The 14,285-nt window shown below is 37.2% G+C and overlaps 1 protein-coding gene across 3 annotated transcripts in view; it reads left to right on the plus strand.

Annotated features, from left to right (window-relative positions):
* The window catches only part of RAP1A (RAP1A, member of RAS oncogene family), a 65,880-nt gene that overhangs the window by 44,482 nt on the left and 7,113 nt on the right, over positions 1–14,285 (plus strand). For 2 of the 3 annotated variants that reach the window (XM_046645536.1, XM_046645534.1), the window contains exons 2-6: positions 1,904–1,987; positions 6,566–6,634; positions 8,728–8,784; positions 11,452–11,592; positions 13,245–13,388. In XM_046645536.1, the coding sequence (XP_046501492.1) occupies positions 1,931–1,987; positions 6,566–6,634; positions 8,728–8,784; positions 11,452–11,592; positions 13,245–13,388 (468 nt within the window). In that variant the 5' untranslated portion in view covers positions 1,904–1,930. The remainder of the gene's footprint in view (positions 1–1,903; positions 1,988–6,565; positions 6,635–8,727; positions 8,785–11,451; positions 11,593–13,244; positions 13,389–14,285) is intronic. The other variant, XM_046645537.1, reaches the window with a different exon arrangement.

Consider the following 14,285-nt stretch of genomic DNA (forward strand, 5'->3'; position numbering starts at 1 on the left):
ACTGAGGAGAGGACTCATTGAGTCTTTTGAATCTATGGATTTACCGTTTTTATCAAATTTGGAAATATTTTATTATTTATTCAAATACCCCTCCCTGTGCCCCCTTCCACTTACACATACGTTAGCCTGCTTGATAGCTTGATATTGTCCTGTGGTTCTCTTCTTTTTTCTTCTTTCTTCTTTTCTCCCTCCCCCTTCTGTTTTCCCCCCTCTTTCTCCTCTTCCTTATCACCTTTTTTCTATCTGCATCTCAGTTCCTCTGGAATTTCCTTCTGCCGTTTTTAATATATTGTTATTCCCATCCAGTGATTGTTTTTGAACATTAGAAGTTTGTTTTGGTTCTTTTTTATGTCTACTATTTCTCTTTTCATTGTGTTTTCCTTTAAATCTTGAGCACATTTATAATAATGGTTTTAGAGTCCTTATTATCTAATTCCATTGTCTCATTTCTGGGACTCTTTCACCTGACTCATTTCACCCTGGTTTCAGGTCCCATTTTCTTTCTTTGTCATATGTCTGTTACTTTTGCTTGGATGCTATGGACATTGTAAATGTTATGTTGTTGAATGGTGGAATTTTTTAAATTTTAATTATTATTATTATTATTATTATTTTGATTCTTTTAAAGAGTTTTTGACTTTGTTCTCACAGGCAGTTGAGATACCTGTGGATCCGCTCGGTCCTTTTGAGGATTGTTTTTGAGCTTTGTTAGGAAGCATCTAGAGTATCTTTTACTCTAGGGCTTGTTTGCCTCTGCTGCTAAAGTATGCATCTTCTGGCCTTCCAGGTGAATTGCCTGTTTTTTAGCAAGGAGGACTTCTCTGGTCAGAACCCCAGTATTTCCGAGCACTCTGGGAATAGTTCAGCTATAAATCTCTGTTTATTGCTCACCGTGCCTCATTCTGCACACCAGCTTGGTTTTTGGCTACAGACTCAAGTGGACCCCTGTGCAGATTTCTGGAATTTTCTGTGCATAACTCCCTCTTCTCTGGTATACTTCCGTTCTCTGCTTGAGTTCTTCCTCCTTGCACCTCGGTCTGGAAAGTGCCTCCAGGCCGAAAGCCAGGGCAATTGTAGGTCTCACTTCATTTCCTTCTCACCTCTCAGAGATGACAGTCCTATACTGTTTGTTGTCCAATGTCGGAAAACAGTTGTGTCATATATTTTGTTTTATGTTTTAGCTGTTTACTGTGGGATGGAAAGTTCATTCCTACTTAATCCATCATGGCCATTGAAAATTCTTTCCTGTTTTTACCTTTTAAGATAACCATGGAGATAAAAAATAAAGTTTTTAGTCCTTTTTGTCCTCTCTCTAGTAATTTGGGCCTCGTGAAATGTATCACTAACATCTACCGATAGAGTTTTAACAACTTCATCCATAATCTCCCATTCCTATCCTAATAATTTTCGAGGTAACATTTTACATGGTTCAGCTATAATACAGTAATGAACAAAACAGTGTAGAATTACTGTATGATATTTTAAACAAAATAACATGTACATTATATTAAAGCTCATGAGTGAACTTTACAAAAAAGTATGTAAGTTGTTTAAATAATAGCTTCGTAAAGAATTGGGTTCATGATTGTAGTTATAAGACAACTCCTAGTTGTAATCATCTTATTTTCTGATCAAACACTCTTAGAAGTGACACGAACGGGCTAATGATTGTTGCCTGGTCAAAGATGATCTTTAATGAATTAAAATGCCTGGCAATAGTTGTATAAACTTATTTTCAAATCTGCATGGTTTTGCTTTGTAGCCTTTGTCTTCTTCTTGATAGCCTTAAGGGAAAAGGCAAACAAAAAACCAAAATCTTGTATTATTTCATGTAACAGTTGTATACTCTTAAGCTATTCTTAATATGTTTATTGATCTTTGATTTTTATTTATTTATTTTCAGATTGTCAGTATTTAAACAGACTACATCATGCGTGAGTACAAGCTAGTGGTCCTTGGTTCAGGAGGCGTGGGGAAGTCTGCTCTGGTAAGTTAGCCACCTAATTATAACTAACTACTACAGTACAAGAAGAACATTGATATTTGCTTGCTTGAAAACTTCTAGTCACTAAAGAGAAAAGGTGGCAGTATTTTATTTCGAGGGAAGATTGGCCCTGAGCTAACATCACTGCCAATCCTCCTCTTTTTGCTGAAGAAGACTGGCTTTGAGCTAACATCTGTGCCCATCTTTCTCTACTTTGTATGTGGGGCGCCTGCCACAGCATGGCTTGACAAACAGTGTGTACGTCCACACCTGGGATCCGAACCTATAAACCCCAGGCCACCAAAGCAGAATATGCGAACTTAACCTCTACAGGTGGCAGTATTTTTTATATGCCTAGTGTTTAGCCCACAGGGAACGGGGATTCATTCAGTGACCATGGATGTGCAGTTTTATAATAGTGGCTCATTCATTCTTTCCTTTACCAAATATTTTTTGGCTACCTCAATATGTCAAACTCTGGTGTTCATGATTCAAAAAGGAATAAGATTGTTCTCTTTTTTTTTTTTGAGGAAGATTAACCCTGAGCTAACTGCTGCCAATCCTCCTCTTTTTGCTGAGGAAGACTGGCCCTGAGCTAACATCTGTGCCCATCTTCCTCTACTTTATATGTGGGACGCCTACCACAGCATGGTGTGCCAAGCGGTGCCATGTCTGCACCTGGGATCCGAACTGGCAAACCCTGGGCCGCCAAAGCGGAACGCACACACTTAACCACTGCGCCATTGCGCCGGCCCCCAGATTGTTGTCCTTTTTAAGAAACTTACATTCCACTGGGGAAGACTGATTATTACAGCTACAAGTGAAGCAAATCCTCCCCTACCCCCACCCCGGACTTAGGTGGAATGAAGGTAGTTTTTTGTGGACACGTTGTGCTCATGTAGTAAATATGTATTGAGCTTCTACAGCTTGAGACTCTAGGGTTACAGCAGTGAACAGAAATAGGCACAGTCCCCAGTGGAGCTTGCGTTATAGTGCAGGAGATGTAATGAAGACATAATTAAACAAAGACCTACTTGATTATTATTGTGAGAGAGAGACTTTGAAAGAAAAGTACAGATTGTTAAGAAAGCGTCCTAAACCTGAATTAGCATTTGAACTGAGAAAAAGGTCACAATTGCTGGGGCAGGAGTGAATAGGGAGCAAAGTGGAGGGAAATGAGGTGAGAAGTAGGCAGAGCCAGATCATGACTGGAAGGCCATGTGAGAACTTGGAACTTAGTCCTAATGACAAGAAGAAGCCATTGAAGGGAGGGGGGTGACAGAATTAGATAAGTGTTTTAAAGAGATCACATTGACTGCTCTATGTAGAGTAATTTAGAAGAGAGACAGACTGGATGTGGGAGACAAGTTGGGAGTTATTACGTGACAGAATTAGATATTTGTTTTAAAGCGAGCACGTTGACTGCTCTGTGTAGAATAATTTAGAAGAGAGACAGAGTGGGTGTGGAAGACAAGTACGGAGTTAATGTAGTACCCCAGATTATAGTTTCTGGAAGCTTAGATTAGAGCCATGGCAGTGAAAAAGAGAAAAGTAGATGTTTCAATAATTAAATAGGAGGTACAAGTGACATAATTTAATGTTGGATTGGTGTGGGGACTAGGAGAGAAGGAACTGTCAAGGATGACTCCAAACTCTCTAGTTGAGCTGCTAGTTTCATGGATAAACTATTTAAGTAAAAGCAAACACTGGAGAATGAGCAGATTTGGGAGTGAAAATGAAGAGTCATGTCAAATTTGATATGTTTGTGGAGTTGGCCCAGTGGCGTAGTGGTTAAGTTTATGCGCTCTGCTTCGGTGGCCCAGGGTTCGCAGGTTCAGATCCTGGGCGTGGCACTAGCACCACTTGTCAAGCCATGCTGTCACAGCATCCCACATAAAATAGAGGAAGATTGACAACAGATGTTAGCTCAGGGCCAATCTTCCGCAAAAAGATAAAAAATAAAGCCAATTTGAGATGTTCAAATAAATACATCAAATAAACAATTGGGTCTTCAGGATAATAGCTTAAAAGAGAGACTTGGATATGATTTGGGGTGCCATGAATATATCAGTGGTATTTGATTTCATGGGAATTACGTTACTGTGAGGAATGTCAATTAGTACCTCTGCAGTGAATGTTTGAGAATATCTGTCATTTTAAATGCACGTAATTTCAATTCAGCAAGTCCCTTCATGGAAGTTTATCTCACACGTAAGTTTGCGTGTACAAAATGACATGGTCAAGGATATCCATTGCAGCATTCTTTACAGTGTCAAGAGTCTGGAAACAACCTAAATGCCTACCAGTGGGGCTAGTTAAGTTTTTAATAGAAATTTTGAGTAGAATACTACTTAACCATTAAAAAGAATACGGTGGCTCAACATATACTGATATGTACTGATATCCAAAATACATTATTTGGAGAGGAAAAAAGTACCCAACACTGTAGACTGCCATTTATGTTTTTTTAAAAAGGGAGAGCGAGGGGGGAGATATTATAAAATGCGTAGACTATCTCTGCAAGGTTAAACAAGCTACAGGTAACGTATCGGTTACTTTGGGAGTAGAATTGGGTAGCTGGGAACGAAGGTCGTAGATAGAATTGTTTACTTCTGCATACTCTTTAATGACTTTTGCATTTTGTCCTATGTCCATGAATTTTACCTTTTTAAAAATAAAAATCCATAGAAATGAATGGGTTGTCTAGGGAGAGACTAGAGAGAGAAGAGAAGAACTCAGGATTGATCTCTCAGTACCTCTCAGCCTTCCAAGAGTACGTAGAATTGAAGGATACCGTGTAGAAGAATATATCTTGTACTGCTCAGAAGTTAGAAGTCAAGTAAAGAAGAGGAAAGAGATGATCTGGGAACATGGAGGTAGCCGGGCTTGATAAAAGCAGCTTCAGTGAGGTGATGGTGCCCTAACCACCCTGGGTGAGAGCTGAGGAAATGGAACCACTGTTGTAGACAGTTGAAGAAGTTCGATTATGAGAGGGAACAGAGAAAGGAGGAGAAGCTGGAGGGATCATGGAGTTAAGGGAGGTCTTTGTTTTAGGGTGAGAGAGAGTAGAGCATGTTTGTATGCTGGAGGCAATAATCCAATGAAAAGGAAAATACAGAAAAGACAATAGTAGGTGAGGAAGGAAGGAGAGGATCCAGTAGGAAAACTAAAAGAATAAAATAAAAATCTATATGAATGAATGAGATGTCTCTGGGAACTGAGAGGCTGAGATTCAGAGAAGTGATGAAAGGCGGCTTTAGTAAGAATGGACTGAGAGGCGTGGGATTCTGTCTCACTTTTGTAAGTCACTTTCACATCTGGCTTATAGAAGGCACTTGGGTTCTCGTCTTGGCTTGACTTCTGCATCCAATCTCTTGTGATAGTTTATCTTATATAACCTTTGGAAAACTCCACTCTAAATTTGTGAGAGAAAGGGAGTACATCATAGTATTAATAGGGAAATAGGTTTTTTCTAAATCTCTGCCCTGGACCATATTTTGAGAATCTCTGATCTAGTCTAAAGCCTATTAGGAAGCTATATTAGACTTTTTCATATTTAAACTATATATAGTACCAGGAAGAGGAGGTGATTAAATCCTTGATGAAAATGATGATTAAAGTTTTTGGTGTGACTGTATCCTGAGTTTCCTTTAAAGAATAGGAGCTTAGTAGGAGAAAGAAGTTTGAAGTTTACTGTATTCAGGTTAATCTATTGAGCTCAAGGTAAAATAGTGTCTAAAATACTCCTCTGGGTAATTTAACCTCAGTACTTGACCTCAGTCCACATTCTTACCTTCGCTTTTAGGCAACAGTGTGCCAGACCCTGTTTTAAAGCTGTCCGGGAGATATTTCACAATCATCTCTGTACTGCTTTTTATTTACTGAATGATAAAATACCTCGTTTCTAGTCTGTGCATATAGAAATCTTTGAAATAAAATTAGATAATCTGAAAAAGCTGTGTAGGCATTGTTTTCCAATGAAAAGAGTAAGGTTTTGGAATCAGGCAGGTGTATGTTTGAATCTCAGCTGGCAAATGAGACAAATAACTACTTCTGGGGTGAATGTGAAATTTTAATATGATTATAAATTTAATATTCAGTAGGTTTTAATCTCTGTTTTTCTTTTCCCTCAAAATTAGAAAGACTGTTCCAAGAGATTTTCAAATTTAGAAGCTTTTGTCTCTCTCCTTTGAAGGCATGAGATAAAAGTTACTGTAGATACATAAAAGGGTAATAGAAGTTTAAATATTGATAAATTTTCATTTTGTAATGAATTTGAAGCTATGCTGTTATTTGTATCTTTGTTGTATTTTAAACCCTAATAAAGTAATTATCTAACAGTGTAATGTCAGCAGCAGAACTGCTGACAGTTTTTAATGTGAGCAGCTCCTTTCATAATAATTGTACTCTTAGTTATGGATGTAACCTTACGTGAAAAATAGTGGTACTTTATATTTGCATGTTTACCCAGAATTTCACATAATTTCATTTAATCTTTATGGCTTTGTGAGGTTAAGTAACATTCAAGAGGGGTTGAGTTTTCTTTTAAGTCCTTAACTTTCCTCTGCTTTTTTTTTCTAGACGGTTCAGTTTGTTCAGGGAATTTTTGTTGAAAAATATGACCCAACGATAGAAGATTCCTACAGAAAGGTAAAATGTGAAACTTGTGTACGCTTGCTTACAAGTAGTTCCTTATGACTTTGAAACTTGATCCATAGAATTACTTTTTTAAAAATAGTTTTGAGAAACGATACAGATGTTCTGTGTCTGTTTTTAAAAGTTTCACCAATACAAAATATTTCTCATAGAATACTGCTTAGCTGTAGAGAGCTCTGGTACTGTGCTCCGTTAACAGTGCTCTGTTACTTATTAGTAGTCTGTTCTTTAATGTACACATTTGCCTTGTGGCGAATTCTTTTAATGTGGAAAAATTACATATAAATAGTAGGTATATTTTTGATGACTCTTTTTGTAAAACTAAGATCACTTTTATCACTTTTTATGCTTGAAGTTATCCGGTGACCGAAAGTTTTCATTTTTGTTTAGTTATATAAAAACTTTAAAGAATTTCATCTTTAGATTATAAAAAATTAGATGATTGGCTTCTGTGTGATACTGTAATGGTGGACACATGTCATCACACCTTCGTCCCAACCCATAGAATGTACAACACCAAGAGCAAAGTGTCGTGCAAACTATGGACTTTGCATGATAATGATGTGTTGATGTTGGTCCATCAGTTGTAATAAATGTACCACTCTGGTTCAGGATGCTGATAGTAGGGGAAACTTGCTGGGAACAGGAGAGGGTATTTGGGAACTCTGTACTTTCTGCTCAATTTTGCTGTGAATCTGAAGCTGCTCCAAACAGTAAAGCTTATTTAAAAGAAAAAAAATTGAACAGTTGGTCTTGACAAAAATGTTTTATTTAATTATAAGACTAGGTAGCATTATGGAGAATTTTCATGATTTTATTTCCCAAGTATGTTAGAGGGGGGAGAAAGACAGTGTTATGAGAAAGACTAGTAGCCCAAGGATATATAAAACAATTAAAAAGATTAAACCTACTTTTCAACAAATAGGAAAGGATTCTTTGTTTGATGTTTTAGCATTTACCTTTACTAGTGCTATAGCTTTTATTAAATTAAGTTGCTCAGTCCGTACTGGCAGAGCAGTTTCGTTATCTGCAAATTGGAAACAAAATTGTGCTCTAGATACATTGAGAAACTACAGATCTAGTTCATTATTCATTAAACATGTGCATTTACAGATTGTGCAGGTTACCACTGTGGTCCCATACGTGTTGGGACAGTGAGTTTGTGGCACCACCAGTGGTGCTCCTCATCAGTCCCTGATCTGACAGGGAAGCAGGGTTGAAAATAGTCCTTAGGTTAATACATTTATTTTTAGAAGACAGTGTTGCTTTACTGAAATTTCCCAAAAATAAGTTGCTGGTTAAAGCTTCAACTACAAACGCAGATCTGTACTTAGAATGCTGGAGATTTAACACTTTTCTTAATCCCGTCTATGTTGAAGTTTTTCCACACAGTTGATAGTTGACACTTTCTTTAGGCCAAACTTCTCTTCTTTCATAAAACACTGGGTAAACAAAATTCAGTGTGTAAAATTTCACTTTTCCCAAAGAAGTACCTTTTTCTTAGTCTTGAAGACTATGAGTTCAGTGTTATTCATTTTAGCACTTTTGTGTTCCTTTTATCTCTTTAAATTAAAATTTTTCTCTGTATTAAATTGGGGGCACATTTTAGTAAAACTTTAACAAATTGAACGTGGTAGGTTGGCAAAATTTTCTTTATCCCAAAATCTTGTCTGTATTTTGAGCTATTTAATACTTTTGTGCTTTGTTTTCTTTGAAGATAATATAAATATGCATATTTTATACATTTTTTTCTGTTAGAACTATACCTGTTTGTTGCAGTTTTTCTTAAATTGCGGAATAGAACCATTTGCATTCTAATAATAACATAAAAATCATTACTCAGAGTTTACAGTGGTCAGAAAATAACTAAACTTGGCATTAACAGTCCTGGCTTCTATAATATTAATAGAACGTGCTTGAGACCTGTTCTTCATAGTAATACCAAGTTCAGTCTCAACCAGCACAGCAGACTCCTGGAGAAAAGCTTTGTGGTTGTTAATAGGTACTTTGAGTGAAGAGCTGGGAGGAAAACAGACTAACATTTTGATGTTACTTTTTAATTCCCCTCCCCACCCCACTCCCAACAGCAAGTTGAAGTAGATTGCCAACAGTGTATGCTCGAAATCCTGGATACAGCAGGAACAGTAAGGATGTTTTCTCTCTTTTTTTTTTAATAGATTTTAATTTGTGAACTAGTTATGTCATCTGAATAGTTTCTCTGAGTAAAAGTAATCATTCTGATTAAGAACAAATTCTCTAAATATAGTGCTTCTTAAGTTTTCTTACGTGCCTGAAACCATCTATGATGTACTTAATGCCTACATATCACTATTAAATTGTATGTTGAGTTCACTTAGAGAATCTATGTGTTAAGTTTCTTCTCCCCATATTGAGGTAAGGATTATGCCATTAGTGGTTAAAAAAATGTATTTTAAATCTCAAATTTTCTGTAAGATAGGTATTTCCCTGGGTTTAAATAAGACTGTCTCTTGGCACCATAGTCATTCGTTTTATAACAATTATTTTTGCTTTTTATTAGCATTTTAAGATCTCAAGGGGCTGGTGACAGGTACATGTTTTCTGATGAAGGCAACAATCTTTAGGATTATTTTGAGCCTCATTTTTCTCATCTTTAATTGAATATAAAGACCTTAGTACATCATAGGGTGCTTGTAATGATCAAATGAGATCATGATTATAAATCACTTGGCACAATACTTGTTATATAGTATAGCTCTGTGTATTTGCTTTTATTTTTGTCTTCATTTGTCATCACCTTTATAATTTTCTTATTAATTACTGATGATTTCCAGTTATACTGCCATAAAAAAATGCCACATTAAGCAATGTTTCTTTTCTTTTTTTCCTCCATATGCATAGACTTTCCTGTTAGGCAATTCACAGATTTAAAATAGATGGTATTGTTAAATGTTATGAGTTGTGTAAAATTCAGCACAAATTTTCCCACTATAATTTTATAAATGATGAGAAAGTTTCAGACAGTTCAAAAAAGCTTATAAGCAGACTGGAGCAAATACAGTACTAATTACACTATATTTTTCCAGGCTTTTGTGGGAAAATGGATCTTGATTCCAACAGGGAGATTTGGAGCACTGAAACTATATCTTTCTTATACCAGCTGAATCAAGAGATCTGCCCCTCTTGCCACCACCGTCCCCCCCTCCCCAGCAAGTTTTCTTAGGTTTTGAATCAAGAGTAATTCCCCTGTGTTCCAAGAGACCCCAGCAGTTAAAAAGAATATTTTCCACTTCCTCTTTCACCACCTCTACACATGCGAGGGCATTCTTTTTTCTTCCTCTTATGCAAAGGAAATTTTTCCTTACTGCAGAAATCTTTCCTTTGTGCTCTCAGACGTCTTGTACTTCTCCCATCCTGGTGCTCAGCTCTGTGTTATAATTGCCTGTTAGCTTGTCTGTGTCCACAGTGCCTTGCATAAAGCTTGGAAAGTAGTTTATGCTCATCAGTCTTGTCCCAGATCACTCCTTACTCTGTGAAGATTTTTACTAACCCTCCAACACTGCTTCAGTCGGAATTCTTGGTGATTTTGGTATCCAAATAGAATCTATATGGATATTATAGATGATCCAGCACCTTGACCTTTCAGTTCCTTGACCTCCATCCTGCTTCAGCTGTTTGCACCCATGGTCTTACCCTAGACTATTCCAGGCCTCTAGACTATGTGATTACCAGTGTAACTATAATACCACCCCTAATCTCATTTTCAAGCATCCCACTCTCCAGTCACCACCTCTTGTTTTTCCATCTCACTTCCTTTCATACCCTGCAACTTCACTGGAACCTACAGTCTGTTTATCCTAACATTTTTGATTCTCTTTCATATCCTCACCCCCTTCTTCACATTGTTTCATGTTCATAGTCTGTCATTCATAATCAAGCTGAGCATTGATACTCAGCTCCCTTTACTTTCAGCAGCCTCTGACTCAGTTGATCACTATCCTTTTCTGTAAAAATTTTACTCATTTGGCTTCCAAGAAACAGCACTTGCTTGGTTGTCTCTCTGTGTCATTGGTTATTTCTAAATCTCCTGTCCTGATTCTTCTTCATCTCCCAACCTCTTAATGTTGGAGGGCCTAAGGGTTCAGTGCTTGGACATTTCTTTTGTTTTCTTTTTTCTTTGTTTTTTTTTTTTTACAGAATTCTCATCTTTGACTTGAAAAAACTTCTTTTCTTTTTGGTGAGGAAGATTGGCCCTGAGCTAACATCTGTTGCCAATCTTCCTCTTTTTTTTCCTTCCCCAGTACCTAGTTGTATATCCTAGTTGTAGGTCATTCTGGTTCTTCATGAGGGACACAGCTACAGCATGGCATGATGAGTGGTGTGTAGGTCTGTGCCCAGGATCCAAACCAGTTTACCCAGGGCCGCCAGAGCGGAGCATGTGAACCCAGCCACTTGGCCATGGGTCTGGGCCCTGGACTTTTCTTCTCCAACAGCTTTATCTTGGAGATATCTTTAGTATCATCAAAATAACTTAATTAAGATCTATATATAAAAAGGAATTATATAGTTTTTCTAAATCTCACAAAAGCAAATTCAAGTGGTTAAGATTTCACTTCTAAGTCTACAGTTCATTGTCGCTGTTTTTAGTCACCTAAGTAGGGAACAGGAACATTCACCTCAGAGTTTCTAGAAGCTATGTGTTATGTCTTATGTTTTCTGTTATGCTAGCATGCAATAAAAAATTTAGTAGCTCACTTGTGATTATTCTGATTTAAATTGTTCCAATATGCGTTCAGGAAATCATATTTATAATTGCCTGTTTTTTATTATAGGAGCAATTTACAGCAATGAGGGATTTGTATATGAAGAATGGCCAAGGGTTTGCACTAGTATATTCTATTACAGCTCAGTCCACATTTAATGACTTACAAGACCTGAGGGAACAGATTTTACGGGTTAAGGATACAGAAGATGTAAGTACTTTTCTCTCTATAAGACATACTGCCATCTCTCTGTGACCAAATAAAACGTGTTTTCTCTCTGTCAGTAGGGGATTTGGAAGGTATCTCCCACATGCCTAAAAGAGCCTATGTGACCAAAAAAATGTTACAGCTTTCTAAACCTACAAATTATGTGCTGAGATGGTTAGAAAAGGAGGACACGTATGATAAAGTGCTCATTGTGCTGTGTGGGTAATAAGTGCAGTGGAGAAAGAAGAGGAGTTGAAGGATACTTGGTAGACGGAGTCAGACTGAAGTTGAGCTTTGGAAGGTGGTAGTTATGTCAGAAACAGTGTTCAAAGAACGTCATAAAGAACCATAATGGTATGTTCCTATTTATAAAATTCCCTCGGTATAGTTTTTACTCAATACAGTTTTTTCCTTTGAATTATGTTAAAGATTTTGATTAACTGGGTTTTTATATTTTTAGTTTTTATTTTTATTTTAGAACTCTTTATTTAATGAATAGCGTCATTGTTGTGTGTTTTTCTTTTTGCAAAGATGAAGTGTATGCTTTTCATGCTCATCCCAGCTTAGAGCTACAGAGAGTTCCTTTTCAGTAGTATAAATTAGTATATAAAGTTTCGTTTGTACCTTTTTTTCTGTTTTTGTGTGTTCTTTCTCATTATTAATGGGAACATACGTACCTGCTCAGGACCTTAACCTTGGGTAGTATTGTAGGCGAGAGGGATTTATAACTTTGTGACTCATGACCAACCATAACCTAATGAATAGTTCTCTTCCTTCCCATGACTAATTTATCTAAGAGAGTTCTGTTTTCATAGGCAATTACATGCAAATTACTGAACGCTGGCAATATTAATCCATTTATCCCAAGTAATAAACTAAAAAAAGATGGCGTTATAGATACCTAGTGTTCTTTATCTAACTCGTGATAATTGCTTATTTTAGGTACAAGATTTACCACGTCCCTTAAATTCTTTCTTTTGTATAGTGTCCATCACCTCACAAACAAGTGACTGTTGTCTGGACACCTTTTAACTAAGGACATTATACCATTTGTCAGTGACCTGTTTTGTTGGAAGTAGGGAGTTGTGGATGGACATAGCCAAGCATTTCTGGTTTAGAGAAAAAGGGAAGACGTACCTGCTTTATGGCTTTATTTTTATTGTTAATCCTCCTCAGCATCTCACCTAAACTGGTCTTCAGATCTACGTGTCAAATGTAGAAGTAGAGCCTATTACTGTATTGGTCTTGCCACTACTTTTGGCATTTGTTGGACGTGTGAGATGAAGCACTTAAACCACAGGTCGGCCCAGTGAATACCTTTTTCTCTGCATTGCAGGAGGTTCCTTTTTCCTTCAGATTTTCCTACTTGAAAGTTCAGCTATTAATAGTAGTCCACATGAGAATTTTGGGATTATATTCTTAAAATAATTTCGCAGATTAACATAGTAGAGTCTCTTCCATATTTTTTGCTATCTCTTCCCCCTCCATCTACCCTCTTCCCCCCAACACACATAGATATACCTTTTTTTAAGCATTGGTGAAGCTTCTCTTCCTAACTAATATATTTCAGTTGGTGGCAGGCAGTTGCTTACTTATAAGAAGAGGCTAAGTAATGAGTATATTCATGCTCATTTTATGTTGTTGCCTTCTCACAGGTTCCAATGATTTTGGTTGGCAATAAATGTGACCTGGAAGATGAGCGAGTAGTTGGCAAAGAACAGGGTCAGAATTTAGCACGACAGTGGTGTAACTGTGCCTTTTTAGAATCTTCTGCAAAGTCAAAGATCAACGTTAATGAGGTAACCTGTTCTTTTAAGCGGTCTTTTTTCTGTCAATTTATGGAAAACAGTAATTCTTAGAAGCTGTATTCTTTCACTTGCATAAAATCACTTTTATGGCTATAATGAGGACACTCACGTTACCTTATTGTCAAAGAGGAAGTTTAACTTTAAAGTCCTGCTGAGCCTCTAAATGATATGTCGGAAAGTGGTGTGTGTGAAAATTATCACATCCCCCTTGTACTGTAATAAGTACTTATATAGATGTGTGTAAAGAGGTTGTAAAGTCAAGTAGGAAAATGCGAAAATCAAAGTAGTTATTATAATAAACTTATGTTATACAGAGAGATGTTATTACCTCATGGATATCACAGAATTTGGTGTGTGAGTCCTGTGTTCCTTTGGTGCACAACTCAAAGGGAGGAGTCTGTGAGTGTGGCCATGGAACTGTAATTCACTCATCTTTTAGGCCCCAGGCTGCAAATGCACAAGGCTTTTTTTGTTCCCAGCGTAAGCACTCCACTATCTTGAGAACATAGTTGTGGACAGGAATCATTAACAAGTGAGCTGCCTGCTTGGGTGTAGAGGGCCAGTAGTTTACTGAACCTCTAAAAGATCAGTGCAGTCCCCAACTGCCACCACCAACCAAGCAAAACCTTAAGAGGTTACCACTGCTTTTGTTAATTTTAACAGAAGCCTTTTCTTTTCTTTAAACCGGGGTAGGCTTCTTTCCTTTCCTGGTAGTGCAAAGGTCTTCACCTGATGGTGTGCTTGCCATTTGTAACATCACAGGTAATCAGTCAGAATCCAGCTCACTTACAACATAGATGAGAGCTAAGAGTGGGTTAGGTTATCAGGGTCCTATTTGTGTGTTTGCTGTTCCTCTCTGGGCTTTGTTCTCTAGGTCACTTTTCCTTG

This window comes from Equus quagga, chromosome 18 (assembly GCF_021613505.1).
Source record: "Equus quagga isolate Etosha38 chromosome 18, UCLA_HA_Equagga_1.0, whole genome shotgun sequence".
NCBI lineage: Eukaryota > Metazoa > Chordata > Mammalia > Perissodactyla > Equidae > Equus > Equus quagga.